The sequence below is a fragment of the Triticum dicoccoides genome, chromosome 2A (assembly GCF_002162155.2).
Source record: "Triticum dicoccoides isolate Atlit2015 ecotype Zavitan chromosome 2A, WEW_v2.0, whole genome shotgun sequence".
NCBI classification, from domain to species: Eukaryota; Viridiplantae; Streptophyta; class Magnoliopsida; order Poales; family Poaceae; genus Triticum; species Triticum dicoccoides.
Window position 1 is genome coordinate 84,140,443 of NC_041382.1, and position 24,622 is coordinate 84,165,064.

Genomic DNA, 24,622 nt, shown 5'->3' on the forward strand with positions numbered 1-24,622 from the left:
CGCCCATTCGTGCTCCCGCATACGTGGCATGGTTTGATTGGAACAAAATAAGGCCCGGCCCCACCCCCTTAAAATCAGGGGGGAGATGATTAGATTAGAAAGAAAAAAAAGAAAAAGACAGCCGTAGGATGGACTGGGAGCACGAATGGAAGCATGAGAAGGAAGCAGGCAAGCCGGATCCGGGAAGGGGGGGATGGGGAGATTAATTAGCGTTAAGGCCTCCGTAAAAGTCCGTGAGTGTAGGATTATTCAGAAAATAAGTATTACTCCAGTTGGTCCTTCATCCATTTTTTTAGAGCAGGGGTCACGCGAACGCGTACCTCCTCTATCATAAATTTACGTCCACTGTCCGTTAAAGGGAAGATGATAAGCCAGCGCATCCACAAAGTGCAATGTGGGCCACTAGCCTAGGCCATGACTCTTCTTGATCAGCCATAAACCCCGTCCCGTAGAACTTTTCTCGGCCAATCCGGTCTCGCACCGCGCAACTTCCAACCAACCAAAATATACTGTTGTTCTTAATTTTTAGCACCAGTACGTCCAATCCAAGTGGCATGAAAAACAAGTGTCATACTTTTGAAAAGTCTGTGATCTTCAGACTCGGCTGCTCCTTTGGTTTCACACATACAAGGGGTGCTGTTACAAGTCAACCTCTGATCTCCCTTGCCTCCTACATTCTATGGCCCAATTGACTATTTTAGAGTTGGAGAGAGAGAGTCCCATGCAGTGCCACAGTTCTTGGAAATGAGTGAAAACAGCATTTTGAAATAAGTGAAATCATTTTTTTAAATGAGCGAAATCATTATTTTGAACTGAATAAAATGAGTGGAATTAAAAAAATTAAATGAGTGGTGTATCAGTATTTCGGACTGATTAAATCAGTTTTTATGAAATGAGTTAAATTAGTTTTTTGAATTGAGTGAAATCATTTTTTGAATTGAGTGAAATCATTTTTTTAATGAGTGAAATTAGTTTTACGAAATGAGTGAAACTAGTTTTTTGAAAGGACTGAAATCATTGTTTTGAAATTAGCGAAATTACATTTTTTGGATTGAATGAAATCTGTTTTCATATATATATGAAGCAGATTTCAGTGTGAAACTGGTTATTTAAAAAATGTGAAACCGGTTAATTATCTAAAAGAAGTAAAACTAATTCTTTCAGATCCTTTTTCAAAATTACTGAAATTATACTGTTTTAACTGAGTGACTTTTGAAATATGATATTTTTGAATCTTCTCATTTCAGTGTCTGGAACTGATATTCTAGAAATATATTTACCCAATATCGTATTTCAATTTCACGTATAACTCAGGAATATTAGTTTTACACACTAAAATATGTAGCCTCGGAAATATCAATCTTTATACCACAACTCTAGTGAAATGTTTCACATCTTTATACCGCAACTCACCACACCAATCTTGATGCCAAGGCGGACGGCGGATACATTGCCGTTACATACCGGCACGGGTAGAATTATCGCTTTCGGTAACAAGCCTGGGGTTTTACAATAGAGTGCCTACTAACCTGAGCATGCATACAATACAAGGGCGTCACCTCCTTGGAAAACATATAGAGGTACAAAAGTAAGGAAACTAGCATTTCATACAAATATTCAGAAGTTTACCGACAGAACCCACATGGCAGAAAACATTGTGGCAAATTGGAAGATGTTGCAGAGAAGACCCCTGATCTTACGAGGACCAAAAAGGCGGCTGGCCTAGGCATTCATGGAGTCATCTTCCACCTGAGACAATGGATGTTGCGCCATGGCTTGCAGTGGAAGAAGGATATGACATGACGTACGGGTCAAAACCTTCGTTTTGCATTGCAGCGAGCATCTCGAAGTTGGTGTCCACTGGTAATGATAGCTCTGGTGCTGTGCGGTCACCGTCAAGGTACTGCATTACTTGGCGCATGGTAGGCCTAGCGTCCATGAATGGGTGCGAGCACAATAGTCCAAGCTTGAGTGCTAAGTTTGCCTCATTTACATCATACTCGCCATGGAGTTCAACGTCCACCGTGTCGAGGAGTGATCCACCGTGCCAATGCTCAAGAACCCGATCAACTAACATGGGATGTTTTTCTCGTGCATCTTGCTTGATTGGCCGTTGTCCACAGACGACTTCAAGGATGAATATGCCAAACGCAAACACATCGGTAAGAGGGGTTACCTTTCCGGTGCATGCTAGCTCGGGAGCTAGGTATCCTATGGTGCCAACCACATGCGTGCTCTGTGGATCGACGCCATGGTCGTACAAACGTGCAAGGCCAAAATCACCTAGCCGGGCATTCATTTCAGCATCAAGGAGCACGTTGCTTGCTTTGACATCCCTGTGGATGACAACTTGTTCCCACTCCTCGTGAAGGTAGAGCAATCCAGATGCGACGCCTCTGATGATCTTAAACCTTTGAGCCCAGTTCAGAGCAGGCTGCAGCTTGTTGTCATCGTCCTGACGACGATGATACAAGTACTTGTCAAGGCTTCCGTTGGGCATGTAGTCGTACACCAGAAACAGTTGGCCTTTTCGCCGGCAGTAGCCGAGTAAGTGCACGAGATTACGGTGTTGGAGCCGTCCTATGCTGACGACCTCAGTGATGAACTCCTTCATGCCTTGCTTGGACTCGTGCGACACCCTCTTGACGGCTATCTCAAGTTTTGATTTCGGCAGCACCCCTTTGTACACTCTCCCGAAGCCGCCAACCCCGAGCAGGTTCTTGTTCTTGAACCCTTGTGTGGCATGGTAGAGATCCTTGTACGGGAACCGGTGAGGCCCGAACTCAACCTCCCAATCTTCTCGCAGCTCGGCGTACCTCCGATGCCTTCGCACGAGCAGGAAAATGGTGACTCCCACGGCGAGGACAGAAGTGGCCGTTGCTAATGGCAACACGATCTCCAGGGCCTTGGACCGAGGCTTGGGGCCAAGACGAGGCAACGGTGGCAGTTTCCGGATGTCAATGGCCGGCGCAGGCCCCCCTGATGAAGAGAAGCTCCAGCCAAGTATGTAGTGGCGGCTGCCGTCCCTGCCGGCCGAGGAGCCGAAGCCAAGGAACGCGTCCTCGGTGATCACCGTCGAGAGGTCGTAGATGGCAGAGACGAGCGGCCTTGCTGGCTTGGCCATGCCCAGCGGAGACATGGTCACGTTGATTCGCGTCGCCTCCCTCTCGTAGTCTACCCAGAGCTGCAGCCTCTCGCCGCTGGTGAGGTTCAAGGCGTTGAAGGAGCCGGTCTCGTCGTCGTAGAAGCCGGCGGTGGTGGACTTGTTAGAGACGACGCTGTTGACGTTGATCCCGACATGGTTGGCGTCGATGTCGTGCAGGTCCCTGTTGTTGACGGTGTCCAGCTCGACGGCGAAGATGTGGTTGCTGGAGTTGCCCTGGCTGGCGCTGTTGAAGACGCCGAACCACTGCGTAGGGAGGGCGGAGGAGAAGTCGGTGCTCTTGGCGATGAAGAAGGCCATGCCCTGGCTGGGCCGGTAGTTGGGGTAGATGGCGAACACGAATGAGACGGAGAAGGATTTCACCGCCGTGCCGTTGCCGTTGGGGGACTCCTCACGGAACCGTAGCGGAGCAGGGTAGAATGCATGGCCTTTGAGAGTCTCCTGGCCACTGGTCAGATCGACAAGGCCGTTCCGGGTCACCGTGGCGACGCCGTCCACGGTGATGTTGGCCCCCTTGAAGCCGGAGAAGACGAACTCATCTTCTCCGGCAGCCATGGCTGGTAGGTTAAGGGCTGCGGTGCTGAGGAAGATGTATAGAAGCAGCACTGACATGGTGATGGTTGGATATCGATCCATGATCTGCTGGCGATGCAAATTATAATATCTGGCTCTCTGCAGCTTAGCTGATGCTGATGAACTATGGCGACTTGTCAAAGTCAAAGCCAGCGCGAATCATTCATTGACTTTTTTGGTGAGTACGGATATTATTTTGCTCACATTCAAGGCGACCACAGAAGAAGTACACAAACTTGACACTAGCTAGCTACTCGATATGATCCGCTCGTTTCTTCCCTTGTCGTAATGTCTTTGTTTAGAGAGAGAAAATACTCTACTGTTGCTACACATTCTACCAGGTTAAAAGTCAAATACAACTGATTTCAAATTACACTGTTTCGCTATTTTGTGTATGCGAGTGAGAAATAAATATTTCTAAGGGTCTGTTTGATAATCCACCAGCTCCATGAATCTGGTGGAGCACCTATTCCACCACTCTGGAAATTTGAACTGCAGCCTGCTCCGCTCCGTGGCAGAGCTATGGAGCAGAGGGGCTCCGAACGGGCACTGAGTCACCGCCATTTGATCCTCGGGAGTAAGATGTCAAGATCAAGGTGCCAGCAAACACCACATTTCAACAATCCACCCGGCACTAACAAATCAATTTGAATAGTCCGCCGTTGTCTTGGTCGACCAAGTGTACATCAAGGCATCATCAACACTGAAAATGAGGTTGCATTAATTGTCCTAAGGACAGGCCTTACATAGAGTCAAAGTGCTAATCCCTCCATATTGGTGCATTAGGCATCTTTAGGTGATGCATCGCGACGACCAAGACAAAGAAAAAAATGAGAGAACATGATGTTTATTTGCTAATTAATCCTTTTGCATGCAGAACATCCTGCAAAACTGACCACTGCATGTCGTGCTCGATATACTCAAGTCATTAAAGGCTTGTACCTCCCACGTTCCCTATTGATTGGTTCCTTTGTTCGTGGCAAAAAAAACAAAGAATGAGGCAAGGAGTTAATGCATCGCGCCTAAGCGTGTTGATTATCTAATTTTCATAATGTGCCAATGCATGGGTACGAAGGGAATAAGTTTATTTTATGAGGAGTATCTTAATTTTTGGCATATGCTACTTTTCATGCATGAACACATCAGGATCTAATAGTATGGATTGCGACAGGCAAAGCCGCCGGCGGCTAGCTAGCCTGCAAAATTCTTTCTTTCCCCTCGCGTGATTAGACGAAACTAAGATATTGGGTTTTGATATTCCTCATGTTCCTCGGTCGGGGAGGATAAGATGAAGCTCTACAATAGATTCCTGCCAGCTTTTCGAGACAATGATGTTAGAGTTTTTTGTCGTGTGTATGTGATGGGAGTATTATTATTATTATTTTGGACTGTGATAACTGGCAACCGTGTGCCAGATTGCGAAAATCATCACACCCTCTCGTGTCGCACGAAACCCATTCCTTCTTCTCCCGATTTTCTGGGCCATCCTATTCCCCCCGCACTAACCTCTCCCTTCGCCCGATTTTCTGGGCCACCTGAATCCCACCGCTGGGGGCGGGCCTGTCCCGATTCTGCGCACGCACATTTGCAGCTTGAAAAAAGCGAAAAAATACACTAGGAGGGGGGATCGAACCCACAACCTACCACAACTAATTTAGCAACAACAACCAACTAGGCTACACCATGTTATTGGTTTCTTTCAACTTACACGCTACTTGTACCTTCCTGAAATGAGATTGAATGAAACTGAAAATTCAAACAGACAGACTCACTTGTCTGGGATTTGGAACTTTTTTATGGACGTTTTGCACCGGTTCAGATGGTTCACAAACTCAGGCGTCCCCTTCCCTTCCTTTTCAGATGCAAATCACCACAGTATTTCAACAATTTTTTCCCTCTTGGTCAAATGTTACCACAGTGTTTGGACTAAATTTATCAGGTATGAGGTTCGTATATTACCATACTATTTACATAGAAATTACCATGCTATATTTTTCCGGAACTTTTTTCTCCTTGTTCAAAAATGTTACCGTGCTGTTTGTACTTAAGCTAACGTGCTATATTTTTAGTAACTTTTTCCTCCTTGGTCAATAATGTTACCGCGGTGTTTGTACTTAAGTTATCAGGTATGAAATTCTTATATTACCATGCAATTTACATAAAAATTACCGTGCTATACTTTCCAGCAACTTTTTCCTCGTTAGTCAAAAAAATGTTGCCGTGGTGTTTGTATTTAAGTTATCAGATATGGAATTCTTATATTACCATGTTATTTACATAGAACTTACCGTGCTATATTTTTTCAGCAACTTTTTCCTCCATGGTCAAATATGTCACGGCGGTATTTGTACTTAAGTTATCAGTATTGAATTCTTATATGACCATGCTATTTACATAAAAATTACCAGGGTATATTTTTCAACAACTGTTCCCCCCTTCGTCAAATTTACCGCGTTGTTTATACGCAAGTTATCAGGTGAACGGTTCGTATATTAGCATGCTATCTTCACAGAAGTTCTCGCCGAACAACTTTTTCATCCTTGGTTAATGTTACCGCGATGTGTTTTTTGACAAAAAGTTTTCTGGGTCAAAAAGTTACATGTTTGTATCTAAGTTATCGGTTATTGGAGTTTATATCACCATGTTATTTACATAGAAATTATCGGGCATGTTTCGAACAAAAAAGTCTCAGGTCAAAAAATCAACATGATTTTGTTTGTAAGTTATCAGGTCTGGGTTGCTTAAAAACCATGTTTTTACATCAAAATTACCGGAGTATTGTTTCAACGGTATTTTTTCCCAGGTCAAAAATTATCGTGATGTTTTGGACGTAAGTTATCAAGTCTGCAATGCGTATGTTAGCATGCTATTACACAAACATTATCGTAGGTATATTTTCTAATATTTGTTTACCCTGAGTCAAAAGGTATCATAATGTTTATGTGCAAATTATCAAGCCTACGCTGCTTTAAAAATCTTATTTGATCAAAAGTTACATGTCATTTTCGACCACAACTACTATCCACACCAGGAAGAACCAGACACGCACTTCATCGAACATTTCGGGAGCCTACTAGGCAATGTAACCTTGCAGTGAAGTCTCTTCCTGCTCCTGCCAAGGTTGTTGTCACACGCCGACGGTGGTGATGCCAGCTAGGTGGTCACGAGGGGCGTGGAGGTGAAGGCATGCTTGTAAGTTGGCTTTCCTAGGTAAAAGATACTGTGGTGTTTATATCTAAGTTATTAGGTTTGCAACGCATATATTATCATGCTATTTACGTAGAAATTACTGGGGTATGTTTTTAACATTTTTTTCTCCGATCAAAGTTTATCGTGGTGTTTGTACGTAAGTTCCCAACACTACGGTGCGTATATTACCAGACTTTTTACACAAAAATTACAAAAGTATGTTCCACCAACTCTTTTCCTTAGGTCAAAAAGTTACCACTATGTTTGTATGTGAGTTATCAGATCTGCAGATCTTAAGTTTCCATGTTATGGACATAGAAGTTACCGTGGTAAAATTCAACAACTTTTTCCCCTGTCAAAGTTACCATCGTGTGTGTGTTCATATGTTATCAGGTTTGCGGTGCATACATTAACATGTTGTTTACACATAGATTATCAGGGAAATGTTTCAACAATTTTTTCATTCGGACCAAAGTTACCATCGTCAGCTAAAACAAATATAGAATTACGGAAGTTGAGATGTACGGAAATTGAGATGCCGATATATATAGTAGCAGCAAATTTTGAACATTAGTCAGTTGTTAGAGAGTGCCCAAGCTTTTCTATTTACGCGAGCACGAGATGGATCAAATCTTGGTTTGGATCCATCTGAACTCTGACAACCTGAATACTTAGCTAATCCTCTTGTGCACATGCCAATGAAATTATCCCAGTGGTACTCAGCCTACATGCGAACCTGTTGGTTGAGGGATTGAACCCCACTTAGCGCTAATTTTTTTGCGCACAGAGGAAAAAAAAGATCACACGCGCGGGAGAAGCGGAACTGCTAGATGGGATCATGAGAAGATCGTGCGCGGGAGAAGCGAAACGGTGCGGGTCGATCGGGCGGCGGGATCGTGTCCGTGGACATTGATGGGATTGTGTGGCAGTTTTGCAATCTGTCACCCGGTTGCCAAATACATTTTTCGTATTATTTTTGCAAGTGCGATGGTAGTATTTACGGCCAGGATTTTCAAATCGGATCAAGTGTTCAATGGCGACGACTGCGGCTCCGGACCGTTGATCTTTAAGGGCACATGCACGGAGATTTTTCGGCTTTCATTGACAAGGTCAGGACAACTTCGATATGGAAGCGGCGATAGCGACGCGTCGGCAACTTGTTCTAGTAACAACAGTGGTTGTTCGGTGGTCTAGAGATCTCGGTATAATTTATATTATGTTTGGTATGTTTTGTACCCTGGTGAATTTTTAACTAGATCTGCGTCATTTTCGTGGAAAAAACGGGCAAAGCCTATGATGCTTGATCTATCCGAGCTCTCTTCAACAATATTGTGTGACACGAACTGTCAACCACTCGTCCCGCCGGCCGGCACATGCGACATGTGTATGCCTATCACGGGAAGTTTAATTGCGGTCCTTATGTCACCGGCAGGGGAAAATCTCTCCAACTCGTACCTCAGCAGAGAAATTTTCAAATATTATTTATATATTCCCAAAAGTCTGACAATTGCGCATGTGTATATACAATACTAATTAAAAGACGAAAGAATAGTTCGCTATGTGCTCACCACGCAGCTGCGTATATACAATACTAATTTGTCAACAATATGATGCTGCCAGATAACCAAAACCGAGAAAGAGCTTGTTGGCTAATTTTTGCCAACAAGAAGGCTAGTCGGCCAATGGTAACAGCTGTGAGTGGCCTGTAGGTGATCATTTAACCGAGTAGCACTCTTGGATCCAAATACTAAAGAGACTAAAATTAAATTAATAAGCATTTATTATCCTCCAAGCCCTCCAATTTAAAACTCGCATGTGTTAAAAGAGAGGAGTTAAATGAGAAGAGAAAGGACTAATTCATATTTTAATAGGGTACCCCTGACTAAAAAAAATTAGTGTCAAGACTAGTTTTAGCCCCTCTTTAGTCAGGGGTGCTTGGAACTTTAGCCTTAAAGAGACAATTTTTAGTCAGACTAAAATAAGTCTCTTGGATCCAAGCACCCTCTAAATTGTGTGTTGTGTTAGTTTTAGCGCGTTATAGTAGACACATTAAATCTAGCTGTTTATTTACTCTTTACATTATTTTAACAAAGTTTAATGCGGATCACCTCGCCTCACGCGCGGCCGGATATGATGCCGCTGCGTCCAGGACGTCCGCTCTCCGAAAGAGAAGACAGCGGAACAAAAAATGCCTCCCTCCTTTTCAGAGCTTGCTGGATCAGGGAAAGGCAGCCCAAATCTAGCATGGGCCACGCGCTTCCACTGACAAGTTCTACACCACAACCAATCAATTTCCTTTCGATCTTGAGGCAGAGTACAGAAGGAGGACGAGCCAAAACTACTACGAGATACAGCTGCCATTTCACAGATCTACAACACCTAGCCAAAATCTGGTAAACCCAGATCTACAACACCTAGCCAAAATCTGGTAAACCCACCCATAAGAAAAAATTCTGGTACCCCGGCAAAAAAAAACTGGCAAAACTGCATTGGCAGTGCACCACTGTCCCGAATTGCACCAGCTACAGTTTCCAACACCGGTCACAAAGGAGACGTGAAACATTCTGCCAGAAGATCTTCAGTGTGTCAATCTGGTTCTAGCTGCTGGTGGCGAGGCATTCCGGCCCAAAAACAGTTACGATATGTTGGGCATGTTTCTTGGTGAGCCGCCTCGAATCCCTCACTCCACCGGAGGATGCGCGGTTCGGGACCCTTCAGGTTAAGGGGGGCAACTGTTTCAGGGGTGTGGTTCTCTGCTCAAACCAGGTCGGACTCCACCGCGTCTTGCCGCCACCAAGGGACCCCAGCCTTGTAATAGTGGTGCTCGCCTTCATGATCCCAGGATATCTCAGATGCTTGCAGACCAATTACGGATTTTGGTTCCTTGCCATGGCAAGCAACCCATGCTTCAACAGCAGCAGCTTTTTCCTCTTCACTGCTGTAATTCAGGCTCGCCCTACCATATGGGTTTATGCTTGGGTCAGCCATTGCTGCGATCGCTCCAGTCATGTACGCAGAATCCCCTACAATCGGAGCGCCTATAGCAGCCAGTTGTGCTCTAATCTGCATATCATTGAATTTACAAATTACACACTTGCGTGGTTGTAAGCAACATTGTGGAGAAAGATTGTACCAATGAATGAAACAATTGCAACACTGACAAATTGTTCAATTTACAAGGAGCACTGTACTCCAATGTAAGAAAAGAAGATAACTGCAGATTTAGCTTAAGAGCAACCACAGAATCACATTGGTACTCTTTATTCTGTATATCCACGCATCAAGGAGGAAACAAAGGGAACTTCCTATACCAGTTTTGAATATGAGAAGTATCAGGGCTACATGCACTGTCAAGATTAACCGAAGCATTCTTGATCCATGAAACTACTATCCCATATGATCCATCTAAATGTTCTGATTACGTTAAATAACACAAGCAGAAAAAGGCAATTATGCACTGTCAAGATTAACCGAGGCATTCTTGATCCATGAAACTACTATCCCATATGATCCATGTAAATGTTCTGAGTACATTAAATAAGAAAAGCAGAAATAGGCAAATAGTGTTTTACAGTTTACATCAGAGTATTATATTCCTAGCCACGAGCGTGTTAGTTTTAATAAACTTAGGCTACCGAAAGAAAAAGAAAAAGGAAGGTCTTTAATGGTGTCCTTCCATACAGTAAGAATTTATAACATCGCAGATGAATGGTAAACCTTAAATAAAAAAGCAATTAGTTTGAAGAAGAGAGATACGATACTTGATGAGTTTTCCCTGTCATGAGATTGATTTTACATTCATAGGCAGCTTCCTGTTTGGGCCACCCACAGTTGTCCACTTTGTGGACTTTTGTTATCAAAGGTTTTGGCCATGGAACCTTCTTACAGTCCAGTATCTCCATTTGACAGAGATGCCATCTTTCAATATGATCTGGCAAAGTATGAGAAAAACATTAATAATCTACTAATGTAAGTATAGCAGAATATCTATACATGTCTGGTACAATATCTAACATTAAGACAATATTGCACTAATTAATTATTAGTTTATAACTTCAGAACGACCAGTTAGGCTAGAAGTTTATGCAGCATACTTGTTTCAGTCAGGTCAAACCGTCAAAGACAGCATAATTCTTTAACATCCAAACAGCATTGACACAATTGAATGAGTGACAAGGCAACGCACACAAAAATCTCGCATACATGTACTATGTGAGTTCTATACGTAAACAATTATTTATCTTCAATGAAATCATAATGAACGGTCACAATGTAACGATGGTGTGTTACTGCATATATGCTAAGTAGGATATTTTACCTGAAGTCTAATATGTTTGTGAATTGCAATCCAAATACATGTACACTTCAACTCAAGCCAACAACTTTAACACTCAAACATACTAGAGCAATAAACTGCAGGTCGGGGATTACCTTCTGAAACAAGTCTGGGAGCACGATTAAGGGGGCGCATGTAATGAGTAATTATTCCTGGAGACACAGGTTCTGTTGTGAGTGCGAGATAAACTTTTTTAACCTGTTTTTCCTGTTGCAGAAGAAAAAATCATGTCACCAGAGGTTCACAGAGCAACATGTTATCGTGAGCAATAAAAGAACATACCCTTATCAATCCATGGAAAACTGAGCAGAATTCCTTGGTTTTAGACAATACCACACTGCAGATTCTCAAATTAAGTGAAAAGGACAGGATTAGTTATTTGCATTCCACAACATATGGTTTATGTAAGTATGTTAGCAAAAGACAAACCAGCCCTCAGAACAGTTATCAATCTGATGAGTTGTCATTAAAGGGCTCGCCAATCCTAATGCACGCGAAGTAAAAACCACGCAGGATTCCTCAATATTATCGGTTGCCCCTCCTACCTAGACATTCAAAAATTATCAAGGATATTAGTTTGGGCTTTGGACTCTGGACTCTTAAACTTCTATCCATATTCTAATGCAGTAACTGGATCTTTCCTCAACTCACTAGCTCTGAAACTAAAATTCATGTTTCATGAATAATCCTTTTTTTAACTTATGTTTCATGAACAATCCTAATCTTACACTTTGTGCATTCTCTTACATCAGTGGCATGTAGCTTTTCTCTTAAATTCTGTGAGGCCAGCATTTAGCTACACTTAAATTAATTTTATGAAGCCACCATTTAGTTACATTCAAATTTATTGGAACCAGCATTTAGTGAAGTAAATGGATTGCGTAGTCAATGTAATTTTGAAAAGACACAGATACTCCCTCCGTCCCATAATATAAGAGCGTTTTTGACACTAGTGTCAAAAACACTCTTATATTATGGGACGGGGGGAGTAATAAGTGCTTAGCTAAATTAGAGAAACCAGATAGCTACTTGCAGAAACATAACCAGTACTTTTAATTCTCATATATGTGTGGCCTTGGAAATATACAGTAGACGCAAACATCTGGGAGAAAGGAAAGAAAGATGAACATACTGATGTTGCAGCTGGCTTATTGAGGACAACAAAGTCATCGGTCGTCGCCACTACCCTGGATTTCCAGTCAATTTCATAACACCTGACAATATTTGGCAAACCACGGATTCGTTAGCACCCAAACCAATTTGGTCACTCAGCATAACTCATAGCAATCACCAATGCAAACCATCCTAGCAGATAAAAACACCTAGAGAATTTTACTACCTGGGGAACCGTTTGGGATGTACATGAACCCTTAGATAAGTGCCCGCCTCAAGGCGCTGGCTGGGGTCGGTCACACGGAACGTCTTCTGCGCCTCCCTGACGGTCTTCCCTTTAATGGACGCCCTCCGGCGAAGGAGCGAAGGCTCTGTCACCTCCCTGAAGATCCTCACATGCTCCGGAGCGGCGTAGGGAGGCGGCTGCGGCGCAACAAGAGCGTAGTACACGGCCCCAAACTTGATGAGATCTGCAACGTACCTTCACGCGCACAATGTTACCAAATCACTCGTGCTTGCTCCGGCCTAGCCTACGCATTTCACCTTGCAATAAGCTTAGCTAGCGTAACAGATACAGATACAGAGCGTATGGGTGCTTACATAGGGGGGAGGTTGAGGGACCTCGAGATGAAATCGCCGGCGACCTCGTCTTCCCGGGCGACGAGGTGCTCGATCCTCGGAGGGTCGTCTTTGGACGGGCAGGGCAGAAGCCTGTCGTACGCTGGGTACCTGCAGACAAAGCGCAGTAGATGCCAACGCCGTCAGTGTGCTGCCTGCGGAGCGGAGCAGAAGCTGTTGGCAAGGGTGGGGTTGAGGGGAGCTTACGAGGTGGCTGTGAGGGCCTCTACGGGGTCAGCGGCCCTGGTTGCCCTGGCGGCGGCGACGGCGTCGAGGTGCGTGGTGGGGGAGACGCGGAGGCGGTGGCGTGGGGTGCGGCGGTGGGTGGTGAGGAGCGGGGAGGAGGAGTAGAGGGCGCGGGGGAGGAGGGGCGGCGGCGGCAAGGGCCGGTGCCACAGCTGCGGGAGGAGGGAGGCCAAGGACGCCGCGGGCTTCGTCATTCCGGCGGGTGGCGGCGGCCGGCGGGGTTCGGCTTTTCCCCTTTGCTGGCGGTTTTGCCCTTCTAAGATAAGATTGTGATTTTTTGTGTGTGTGTGATATGATATTCGGGCGTGAGGAGGGGGTGTTTTTCATCTAAACTTTGCCTAAACTAACAGAAATTTGCAGAAAAGGGATCTAGGATTGCATTCTTCAGGAACAAAAATTGTCGTTCTGGAATACATTGGGGCATATAATTTTTCTCTTATTCACAAAAAAAACTTACAAGTTTTGATCGGAACTTAAAATGAGACCTAATAATATTCTAATCTCGTGTATTGTTTCTTTTGAATGTTAGTATAAATTGCATCTTTTTTCTTCTTCCCTCACTATCTAATCAAGCATCCCCTAACCACCCAAATCATGTGTTTTTCTTAGGCAACTTTCGAAGGTCATACAAACTTCATAATAGTTGAAGTAATGTGGCTTCGTCGTGTCAAAGAATGTTGTTCCAATCACATCATCATCTACCACGATACAAAACATGTGCTTACCAGCACCTCGGATTCATCGTGGCTTGTTTGACCGGCTGCCGAGAATATCAGTCTAGGGCATGGTGTTGTTTCGAGGGGTTTATTGGTGGCGCCTCCTGGCGACGCAATGCTACTATTTGCTCCCTTTTGGGCTAGTCATGTGGTGCCTTCATTTTGGGCTCTCTGCCCCGCCTTCCATCCTCGACATTTACACTTGAAATCATTCTGTTTATGAAGCTGTCAAGCGAATTTACACTTGAAATCCAGTTAGATTCATCTAGAAATATCAATACGGTCAAATTTCTCCAACTATGTCGTAGTATTTCTCTGGTTGTGGATCTAGGTCTAGGTAGCAGGGAAACATTGCCAGGGAGTCTCTGGTTGTGATGCGATGACACTGGTTAGCTCGACTCGACGACAGTCATGTCACTCTTAGTATTCCTTCCACGCCGTCACAATTTCACCTAGTGGTAAACAGCCATGGACCTTTAACTTGACAGCTCCACGTTGCCCATCTATGGCCGGCTTGCCGCGCCGTCGAGGCGTCGATCGGTCCGTCACCTCGTCACGTACGCCACGAGGTCGTCCAGGTCCCGGCGCGAGGACCCGCCGTCGGCCACGGCGGCGCGAACGGCCTGCCCGAGCGCCCTCGCCCGCTCCCGGACCGTCGCCCCTTCCTCCGATCGCATCGCCCTCTCGATGGCCTCGCGGATGGCGGCCGCCGGCGTGACGCCCCCCCGCTCCTCCCATGGCCGCACGAGGACGCCGGCCCCGAGGTACTTGCACACCAGCTCCGCGTCCCATGGCTGGTCGCTGTGCATCGGCCACGCCAGGATGGCCTTCCCGTGGCTCAGCCCCTCCACCGTCGAGTTCCACCCGCAGTGGCTCATGAAGGCCGCCGTCGCGCCGTGCGCCAGGATCTCCAGCTGCGGTGCCCACCCGGTGACCATCACGCCCGTCCCCTGAGCCGCTGCTTCGCCGAGCAGGGCCGCAGCCGCGTCCGCGAGCCCGCGCGCGCCGCCCGACTCGCGCATGTCCGCGCGGTCGGCGTCGCGCAGCACCCAGACGAACCGCTGGTTGGTGTCGCGCAGCGCTGCGGCCAGCTCCCTCACCTGCTCTGCCCGGAGTGACGACGTCGTGCCGAACGAAATGTACAGCACCGACGACGGCGGCTGCCTGTCGAGCCATTCCAGGCACTCGTGTCGCTCCGCCGGAGCCTGCGCGGCCGCGGCCGCGTCGGTGCCGGGCAGCACCGGGTTCAGAGGCCCGATGGCGAACAGCGTGTGGCCGTCGGAGGAGGAGGCGCTCTGGGCGGCGAGCACGTCGAGGAACTCGCCCTCGAGCGCGCGGCAGGTGTTCACGACCATGCCGGCGCCGGGCGCGCGGCGGCGCTCCAGGCCCATCCGCTTGGCGAGCGCCACGAACTCCTTGGTCGCGCAGGCGTCGGCCGGGTGGAACACCATCCCGTGCTCCCGCAGGAGGCGGTGGCCGGGGTCCATCCACCCGACGTTGTAGGACGCGGCGAGGCAGTGCACCCCGAGCGCCTCCCCGTTGGGCAGCCGCGCGGCCTCGACGGCCGCGAAGGCCGCCATGCGGTCGTGCAGGACCACGACGCGGCGGTGGGACGCCGAGAGCTCCCGCAGGAGCGAGGCCAGCGAGGCCCGGGCGGCGCCGCCGTCGCAGAAGGCCTCGAACAGGGGCTGCATGTGCGTGGGGAACGGCGAGGACGGGTCGGGGTCCGGGGACGCGTGCGCCGGGACGTCGAGGGCGCGGAAGCGGAGGGCGAGGAGGGAGCCGGCGTCCCAGCCGTGCACGCGCGCGCGTGCCTCCCGGAGGTGCGGCTCCGGCGCGGCGAAGTGCACGGGGATCCCCCGCCCCGCGAGCAGCAGCGACACGTGCAGGAGCTGGTTCAGGTGGCCCTGCGCCGGGAACGGCACGGTGACCACGGCGACGGGAAGGGATTCCATCTTCGCGGGTGATCCAGATCGGAGCGCGGCGGCGGCGGCGGCTCACGGGCTCGCTTTTGACTCTGGAAAAGACGGAGCTTTCGCGACAGGAGGCACACTAGTCGACACTCGCCAGCGTGACGCCGGATTAAATTATTGCTCCGTCTGCTCTTGTCGTTCACATTAACATGTTCCCAAATTTCCACCTGAAATTACAAATAGTACTGTATTACTCTGCAATTTAAGATGCCAGACACCAGCTGACGAGATGATGATTCTGATAACCATTATCTTTGTTCAGATTCCTAAAAAGAAAAGGCAAAACTTTGTTCAGGTTAGCTTCAGTTGTTATGCCGAGCTCATTTCAATCCGCGCAGCCTCAGCTCCATCTTGGAAGAATTCTGCTCAAATGATGGTGAAGATTATAACAAACAGTCAGTAACACATGGTATTTGTAGCTTCTGTATCTTAAAATAATACCCAAGGCGCGAAAACAGTTTCAGTTTGAGTCCTGATGATTGCCCTTTGACGATTGTCATTCATTCATCTATAGAATGTGGTAGTTGTCGAGCTGATTAAAACTGTGGAAATTTACCGGGCGGAGCACTTGAAAAAGAACAGACCTAAAAGCACGACAAGCAGACGTACAAAAATATCAGAAGCACGACAAAGATAAATAAGTTTTAAAAAAGTCCCACACGACAAAACAAAGGAATCTCAAACCACTCCAAAATCGAGCTGAAGAAAGCTTATAATTGCGAGGCATCGGACGTGGTGAACACACTTGCCCTGGATCACCTCTCCAGTGCGACAAGCAGGGCTTGATTCCTCGATAATTCTCTCAGCTGCCTCCTTGTACCACAAGGAGCATCCCGACGCCCATGTTGAACTTCCGCATCATCTCGGCGTCTTTAATTTTTCCAACTTATAAACATGTACCAAATAATCCAATAACTAAGTACAGGGAGAGTGAATACATTGTCCAAGAATGTTCAAACCAAGTTTGTTTTTTAGATATTTACTCGTTGAAGCCACTTGAAGACAGGTGGCACTTCCCACAATCCAGTGAAGAGTTTCGCCCCGAGCCCAGAAGGAAATACTCTCGGGATGTTATCAGTGAAGCCACCACCAGTGATATGGGCTAGTTCTTTCACACCACCCTTGCTGATGATCTCAAGCACCTTTTTCATCCAACATGATTGAGCTACAACTTTGGGTATAAAAATAAAATCATGGGAAATACGGGTCATTCATCGATATGGACTAACCTGCTTAACATAGATGACAGTCGGTGTCATGAGAATTTCACGACGGTACTTGTTTTGCCATCGTTTCTTGGGAACTGATCAATCAAGTAGAGTCCACTTTTGTACAATACTCTAGGAATAAGAATCTTTTTGGCTATCATAAACCATAAACAATTCGAGAAAAAGAATGAGAAAACAAACGGATAAATTTTGAACTATGAATCATTCTATCTAAATTTGAGACAAACTGAACTAGATAAGTGTAACATACCTTCTAAGGAGAGAGAACCCGTTTGAATGAACCTTACTTGAAGAAAGACCAATGAGGATATCTCCCTCCATGGTGTTTTACCATCGATGAGCTTATCCTTGTCCACAACACCGATGGCAAAACCACCAAGATCCTATTCACCTTCCACATAGAGACCACGCATCTCTGCAGTCTGTCACAATCAATTACTTAATTGGGAATGTCCTTTTGTATTGTTTATTATACAAAAAAAGGCATAGTCCATATGGAATGTCTATGGAGAGTAAATGCCAAATTTACAAAGAAATGAACAACGACAAATATCACGATATTTTCAGTTAAAAATTTGTCCATGCACCCAAAGATAAAAATAAGTACTCAATACATATCGTTGCAGTTATACAGATGTTCATATATGATAAATTATTCAAATGACTCAACGAGATTCATTATGGAGAAAAGCTTATCTCAGGAGGTCTCACCTCTCCTATCAAATTACAGCTTGATTGTTCACATCCATCCACAATTCACTTGATAACCTATACAATTCAAGTATAAATAGACACCACATCATGAGCGGAAGACAAGATTACAATAAGCAACAAATGTTGCGTTAAGTGAACAACAACACCGACATTACCTTCTCTGCAAGATCGAAATCAAGCTTTCCTGTAGCATAGTAATTTGAGAAGACCAATGGTTTTGCATTGATGTTAGGATGTCATTGACACTGATATATATATATAGCAACCTGCAATGATGAACAAAAATATAGGGATTGATTCACTCCACGTGATAGATGTGACAAAGAGCGCATATATATAGCAATTAATCATGTACCAGGTCAATCCGAATTGTATCATGAATACCAGTTTCAAATGCAAGCTTCAGCTTTGTCCCAACACCATCGACGCTAAACACGAGGTATTCATCCTCTGTTCATTCCAACCACAGGAAACAAAAAATATCATGAATATGGCATTACATTCTTTTGCCCAACCTGAGTAAACAACAAATACAAGGTCTGACCCAGACAGTGGATCTTGAACTTCTAAAAAAAGGCCAATGGAGCATCATAGCACAACTACAATCAAGACAACAATGTTCTCTTTGCACGCCAGCCACATACCTGTCAGAGTTTATATTTGGTTGTTAGAGATAACATGAAATTAGATAGGAATTGTTTACATATTATATTTAGTGGGCCTTCTATACTCTAAGTCTTAAGTACCTTTATATACACTCGTCCGAGAGGTTGAATATACGATACAAATTGCATTCTCTCAATTCTCATCCTCTATCATGATATCATAAGATCCTAAACCTAGATACACCCCAACTTCCGCGCTGCGCCGCTCCGGGGAGATCGATCTCCATGGTATCTGTCAACTATCCCTGAAAGTCTTTTTTTCCTATCGATTCATCGATGGTTCTCTTCGTCAATCGTTTGACTGGCGTCTTTCTTTTTTGGTTCACCGAACATAAAACGGTTTGTGTCGCCCATGTTGTACTGGCCTCACACGCATGTACTTTGACATCGGCGTCAACTCGACACCATGCGTCTCCTCGTCACGAACTATGTGTCAAGTCAGGACGTGTCATACAAGGGATGTCTTCATGCATCGTAGTTGGCTTCTCTCGTCAATGCCTTGTCCATCGTTGGTCCATCGTCGCCACCACCGATCGTGACGACTTTGACAACACCGTCGGGACTCCCGTGTGAGCAGCTTCTTCTGCAACAATGGGCCATCAACTCAACATGGTCTACACTCTGTATAATCAACTGGACACACACACATTGCGATCAACCAAACATGTGTGAGCATGCGTGCATCAACACTAGTCGAGCATTGGTCTGCTGATGTGTTTCCTCTGGGCTGTGATACGTCCATTTTGCATCATGTTTTCTTACTATTATTTATGATGTTTTTGTCCATAATAAAGATTTTTGGAGTAATTCTAATGCCTTTTCTCTCATAATATGCAAGGTATACACAAAGAGGGAGAATTCCGGCAACTGGAAATCTGGACGTGGAAAAGCTACGTCAGGCCACCTGTTATGTACAACTCCAAACAAGCTAAAACTTCACGGAGATTTTTTTATCAAATGCATGGTGAATATTGGAGCAAATAACTATCAGACGGGGCCCACCAGGTGGGCACAACCCACCTGAGTGCGCCCTGGTGGGTTGTGCTCACCTAGGCCCACCTCCGGTGCCCATCTTCTGGCATATAGGTCATTTTGACCTAGAAAAAAGAAGGAGAGGACTTTCGGGACGGAGCGCCGCCGTCTCGAGGCGGAACTTGGGCAGGAGCACTTTTGCCCTCCGGCGGAGCGATTCTGCCGATGGAACTTCCCTCCCGGAGGGGGAAATCATCGTCATCATCATCACCAACAACTCTCCCATCTTGGGGAGGGCAATCTCCATCAACATCTTCAACAGCACCATCTCATCTCAAACCCTAGTTCATCTCTTGTGTTCAATATTGTTACTGGAACCATAGATTGGTGCTTGTGGGTGACTAGTAGTGTTGATTACATCTTGTAGTTGATTACTATATGGTTTATTTGGTGGAAGATTATATGTTCAAATCCAATATGCTATTTAATACCCCTCTAATCTTTAGCATGATTATCATTTGTGAGTAGTTACCTTTGTTCTTGGGGTCACCGGAGAAATCATGTTGCAAGTAATCATGTGAACTTGATATGTGTTCGATATTTTGATAGTATGTATGTTGTGATTCCCTTACTGGTGTCATGTGAATGTCAACTACATGACACTTCACCATATTTGGGCCTAAGAAAATGTGATAACCCACAAGTATAAGGGATCACAACAATTTTCGAGGGTAGAGTATTCAACCCAAATTTATAGATTCGACACAAGGGGGGCCAAAGAATATTTGAAGGTATTAGCAGCTGAGTTGTCAATTCAACCACACCTGAAGATTAATTATCTGCAGCAAAGCGATCAGTAGCAAAGTAGTATGATAGTTTTGCTAATAGTAACAGCAGCAACGGTAACGGTAACAGTGATAACAGTAATTTTGTAGCAAGTGTAACAGTGATGATATCAGTAGTAACTTAGTAGGAACAATATAAGATAAATTCGTAGGCATTGGATCAGTGACTTGTTGGATGATATTCATCATGAGACAGTTATAACCTAGGGCGATACGACACTAGCTCCAGTTCGTCAATATAATGTAGGCATGTATTCCTTAAATAGTCATACGTGCTTATGGAAAGAACGTGCATGACATCTTTTGTCCTACCCTCCCGTGGCAGCGGGGTCCTATTTGAAACTAAGGGATATCAAGATCAACAGGTGGTTCTATCTCAATATCATTGTCTGGTTCTTTATTATTTGGTTGAGTATTTTCATGAACATCAGCATTATCTTTTTCATTATCACTAGGTGAATCTTCATTAACAAACTAAGTTTCAGCATCAAAGATAGAAATTTCATTATCATTATCAGGAGGTGTCGTGGAATTGTCACAACAGATGTCCTAGTGTGAGGACTTAGTCGTGATGCCAACGCATCTTTGTAGTAGCTTGAGAGGGGTTGAGCGGAATCGGGAGACGCAGCACAAGACAAGGATTTAGACAGCTTCGGGCCCCGGGAAACATCATCCGGTAATAGTCCTACGTGTTGTTTGTGGCTAGATCTCATTATGCTCATGAGAGAGTCGCCACATAAGCCGGCTCCCCCTTTGTGTCTAGCCCTAGAGATTGTTTCTTGCTTGTCCCTCTTTGGGGAGCCCTGTCCCTCCTTATATAAGTTGAAGGGGCGGCTTACATGTAGAGTCCTAGTAGGATTAGAACTAACTTATTCTCTTATTACAAGTCGGATACAAGTACGGGTCTTGCTTCCTCGTAAAGGAAATATTCCTCATGCCTTCCGTCTTAAGCCGGCCCACTATAACATTAGCCGGCCTACTGGGCCTTGGGCCCTTGTCATCCGTCTGACCCGCCGTCGGGGCCATCATCAAGTCGCCAGGCTCGTGAGTCGTCACACCAGTGAACTGCCGGACCCATGAGTCGCCAATCCTCCGGCGGGCCATGATGAAGCGCCAAGTCCGGCCGGGTCATACTGCAGGGTATATCCCCGACATTAGCCCCCAGTTTAATTTGGATTTATCCATGTTAAACTGATCCTGTAAAATAAACACAAGAACAAACTTGATAGGTTGTGCTTCGGGTTAAAAAAAATCCTGAACCGGCACCTGATCATCTTTAAGTCCTTGTCATTTCCTCCTGGATGCATATTCAAGATCTTATAGCAAATCTCTTTTAACAGATATATCCAAACCTTGCCAATGCAAAAAATCCAGGCACTTCTTCTAAAAAATCCGGGTCAATAGGCCAGCTTCATAACCAATTTGCTGACATTGGCTCTTGTAGAGAAATATTATAAGTAATAGTCCATTTGAGTCGGCCTTCAATGCTCTGACTTGACAAAAATATTGGTCTTGAAATATTCAACTGATATTCAGCCGGCTTACAGATGTAGATCTTCCCGGTTTATGATTGCCAAAATTGTTGGGTTATAAATAAATGATGTCGGGTCATGATTGTTGCAGACACCGGGTTAATCTGGTCTACTCCAAACTGAGAATTTTAAGATTTTTTTCTCCCTTATATGCATATCACCTGTAGCCCCCAAGTGTCGGGTTGTCATGCTTGCAGCAACCTGGGACTTGTAATTGCCTTATGCTCATGAAAACTTCAACCAGTGTAGCCCCCAAGGGCCAGGTCATTATGCAATAATGAGCAGGGACTTTGTAGATATAACCATGTAAACTTGAACAGCAACGTGTAGCCCCCAAGGGCCGACTTAGTAAGATAATACTGAGCTAGGACTTTGTATATAATTTATTAATAATAACATCATATAATATAATCTCCACCATGGGGCTTGAGCCCACGTCCACAAGGTTAAGAGCTTTGTACTCTACCAACTGAATAGTGGACCGTTCAATATAATGGATTAATGCTTGTGTACCTTGAATTTTTGACAGGAGCAATTGGTAGCCCCCAAGGGTCGGCTCATTACAATGTGATGAGTCGGGTCTTCAATAAATTGAACAAAAAGTGACTTTACATTAGCCCCCAAGTGCCATGGTGCATGCTGGCAGTGACATGGGACTTGCATATTTGATGTAATCTCAATTTTAAATAATGTAGCCCCCAAGTGCAGGGTTGTAAGCCTGCAGCGACTCGGGACTATTCCTTCCATTGTAGAATAAATCATATCCATTGGTAAAATAATAGCCATTGCGCCAAAGCGACTTTGAATACCTCATCTGTTGATAAGTAAACCCGGAGTTTAAATACCCGGTGGCTCTTGGCCGATGACGATTTAACTCCATTGTAAACCGGAATTTTTATAACCCGGTGGTTTAGAGCCTTTGAGAAAATCAAGAATTGATAACCCTTTTGAGACACCAATTTCAATCTTTGATGATGGGCTGGAACTTAATAATTTATGTAAGTCATAGCTCTGTAAATCCTGCACAGAGTTTAAACAACATATGCCCTGGCGACTTAACGTCAAAAGCCAGGGCGGGTAACCACCCAAATGTATTCTTATCCTGCACATAAGTAGATCACAAGATCCCTTGGCGGTTTACCGCAGGGCGGTTCATAATATCCCGCATATAACCATTTGATATTGAATTTGTACTGCCGGTTTACATGACATGTGTAGTAAGGGTGATAACCCAATCCTTAGAAGCCAATACTTCCAAATATATGATGATTGTCATATGCTGGCGACTTATCGTCCAAAGCCAAGCCGGGTTTAAACGAAACCACAGTTATACTTAGATCTGAACAAAAAAAGTCTCAAGACAAAACCAAAGATTGTTTGCAAAAACTTAAACCAAATAAAAATCAAGGTTTCTGATTCGAATACGACCAGTAAACCGTTCCAAAGGGGTTAAGCTAGGATTCGAATACGATCATGTAGCCCCCAGTGGCTTTGGCGTTGCATCGATCAAAAGGGTACCAACAGTTGTGTTCTCTTTAGTTCGAATACGACCTATGTTTGAACAGGAAGCCCCCAAATGACCTTGCGAGGTTTTTAACGACCCTAATTCGAATACGATCCAAGTCGGACCCAAAAGGGGTTATGCTATGATTCGAATACGATCAAAAAGCCCCCTAGTGAGTTCGGCATTGTGCCAATCAAGAGTGTATCGACAGCTATGTTCTATTTGGTTCGAATATGACCTATGTTTGAACAGGAAGCCCCCAAGTGACCATATAAATTTTGGCATCGTGTCGATCAAAAGGGTACCGACAGCTATGCTCAATGAGCAGGAAGCCCCCAAGTGACCATAATACGGTAAGCCGTAAGGTAGGATACCCATGTTTGAACTGCGCATCATGGCAGCTCTCTTTGGCAACCTTTAATTTTTCTAAGAACTCGAATCTTGTGAGAGATTAATTCTTTTTGAACCGGAACTTTAAACCAGATTTGAAAGCTTCAAAACTTTGTGGGAGACAGATTGTCCTTAAGCCGGATGTTTGAACCGGATTTGAGAGCTTAAAAGCTTTGTAAGAGACAAATTTACCTTGAGCCAGATGTTTGAACCGGATTTGAGAGCTTCAAAGCTTTGCGGGAGAGAGATGTCTCTTGAATCGGATTTTAAACCGGAATCTTTATTTTGAACCGACAATTTTCTGACGGCCTTTAAATTTTCATCAATATGGCGGTGTCCTCCGGAACTGGGTTATCATTCCCTCCAATGACCTAGAGTTCCCGAGTCATGTCATTGTAGCCCCCGAGTCTTGAGACTACTCGAGGAGTTGTCTTGATGAAAGTGCGTTATATCGACTAGAGGGGGGTGAATAGGCGATTTTTATGAAATTCTTCACCGAGGAATTTGCCGGTGAGGAAATTCCTTGGTGAAGAACTACTAGCAGCGGAATAAGTACTCAAAAGTAAACATAACAGAACACAAGCATAGTCATCATGATGAAATGAAGACATGCACAGAGTACAGGAAGCGTAAGCACATGATAACACAGGATGAAGACAAACAGACTGAAGAGATTGAACTGAGGAAATTGAGAAAATCTTCAGTCAAAGTCTTCAAGCACATATATGAACAAGCACACAACACAGTTATGAGGAAATGAAAGAGTTGAGGAAATAGAACCAGTAAGCTTGGTGAAGACAATGATTTGGTAGACCAGTTCTAACTGCTGTCTCAGTTGTACATC

The 24,622-nt window shown here is 45.1% G+C and overlaps 3 protein-coding genes, 1 non-coding gene and 1 pseudogene across 4 annotated transcripts; all 5 read right to left on the minus strand.

Moving 5' to 3' along the window:
- Positions 1 to 297: 297 nt before the first annotated feature.
- Positions 298 to 456, minus strand: LOC119359815. Its single transcript, XR_005172675.1, has one exon. It is a non-coding gene; the product is annotated as a U1 spliceosomal RNA (small nuclear RNA).
- A 1,042-nt stretch (positions 457 to 1,498) lies between these two features.
- LOC119359039 (L-type lectin-domain containing receptor kinase SIT2-like) lies at positions 1,499 to 3,775 on the minus strand. The gene has a single exon (XM_037625390.1). It carries the CDS (start codon positions 3,773 to 3,775, stop codon positions 1,739 to 1,741), a length of 2,037 nt encoding a protein of 678 aa, XP_037481287.1. The 3' UTR covers positions 1,499 to 1,738.
- A 5,420-nt stretch (positions 3,776 to 9,195) lies between these two features.
- LOC119353462 (RNA pseudouridine synthase 6, chloroplastic-like) lies at positions 9,196 to 13,512 on the minus strand. Its single transcript, XM_037620086.1, has 9 exons — positions 13,200 to 13,512; positions 12,975 to 13,103; positions 12,601 to 12,855; positions 12,394 to 12,475; positions 11,691 to 11,806; positions 11,544 to 11,598; positions 11,357 to 11,468; positions 10,687 to 10,856; positions 9,196 to 9,988 (listed from the first exon to the last, which is right to left on the minus strand). Exons 1-9 carry the CDS (start codon positions 13,430 to 13,432, stop codon positions 9,683 to 9,685), a joined length of 1,458 nt encoding a protein of 485 aa, XP_037475983.1. The 5' UTR covers positions 13,433 to 13,512; the 3' UTR covers positions 9,196 to 9,682.
- Positions 13,513 to 14,149: 637 nt separating this feature from the next.
- On the minus strand, positions 14,150 to 16,134 carry LOC119353464 (cis-zeatin O-glucosyltransferase 1-like). Its single transcript, XM_037620087.1, has one exon. It carries the CDS (start codon positions 15,907 to 15,909, stop codon positions 14,500 to 14,502), a length of 1,410 nt encoding a protein of 469 aa, XP_037475984.1. The 5' UTR covers positions 15,910 to 16,134; the 3' UTR covers positions 14,150 to 14,499.
- A 113-nt stretch (positions 16,135 to 16,247) lies between these two features.
- Positions 16,248 to 18,762, minus strand: LOC119357662 (annotated as a pseudogene).
- Positions 18,763 to 24,622: the final 5,860 nt, after the last annotated feature.

Coding starts and splice junctions, on each gene's coding strand:
- LOC119353462 (XM_037620086.1), bottom strand. CDS start 13,432: ATGACGAAGCCCGCGGCGTCCTTGGCCTCCCTCCTCCCGCAGCTGTGG. Junction 11,469..11,543: donor TTTTCCATGGATTGATAAGG/GTATGTTCTTTT, acceptor CTTCTGCAACAG/GAAAAACAGGTTAAAAAAGT. Junction 10,857..11,356: donor TCCCAGACTTGTTTCAGAAG/GTAATCCCCGAC, acceptor ATACTTTGCCAG/ATCATATTGAAAGATGGCAT.
- LOC119353464 (XM_037620087.1), bottom strand. CDS start 15,909: ATGGAATCCCTTCCCGTCGCCGTGGTCACCGTGCCGTTCCCGGCGCAG.
- LOC119359039 (XM_037625390.1), bottom strand. CDS start 3,775: ATGTCAGTGCTGCTTCTATACATCTTCCTCAGCACCGCAGCCCTTAAC.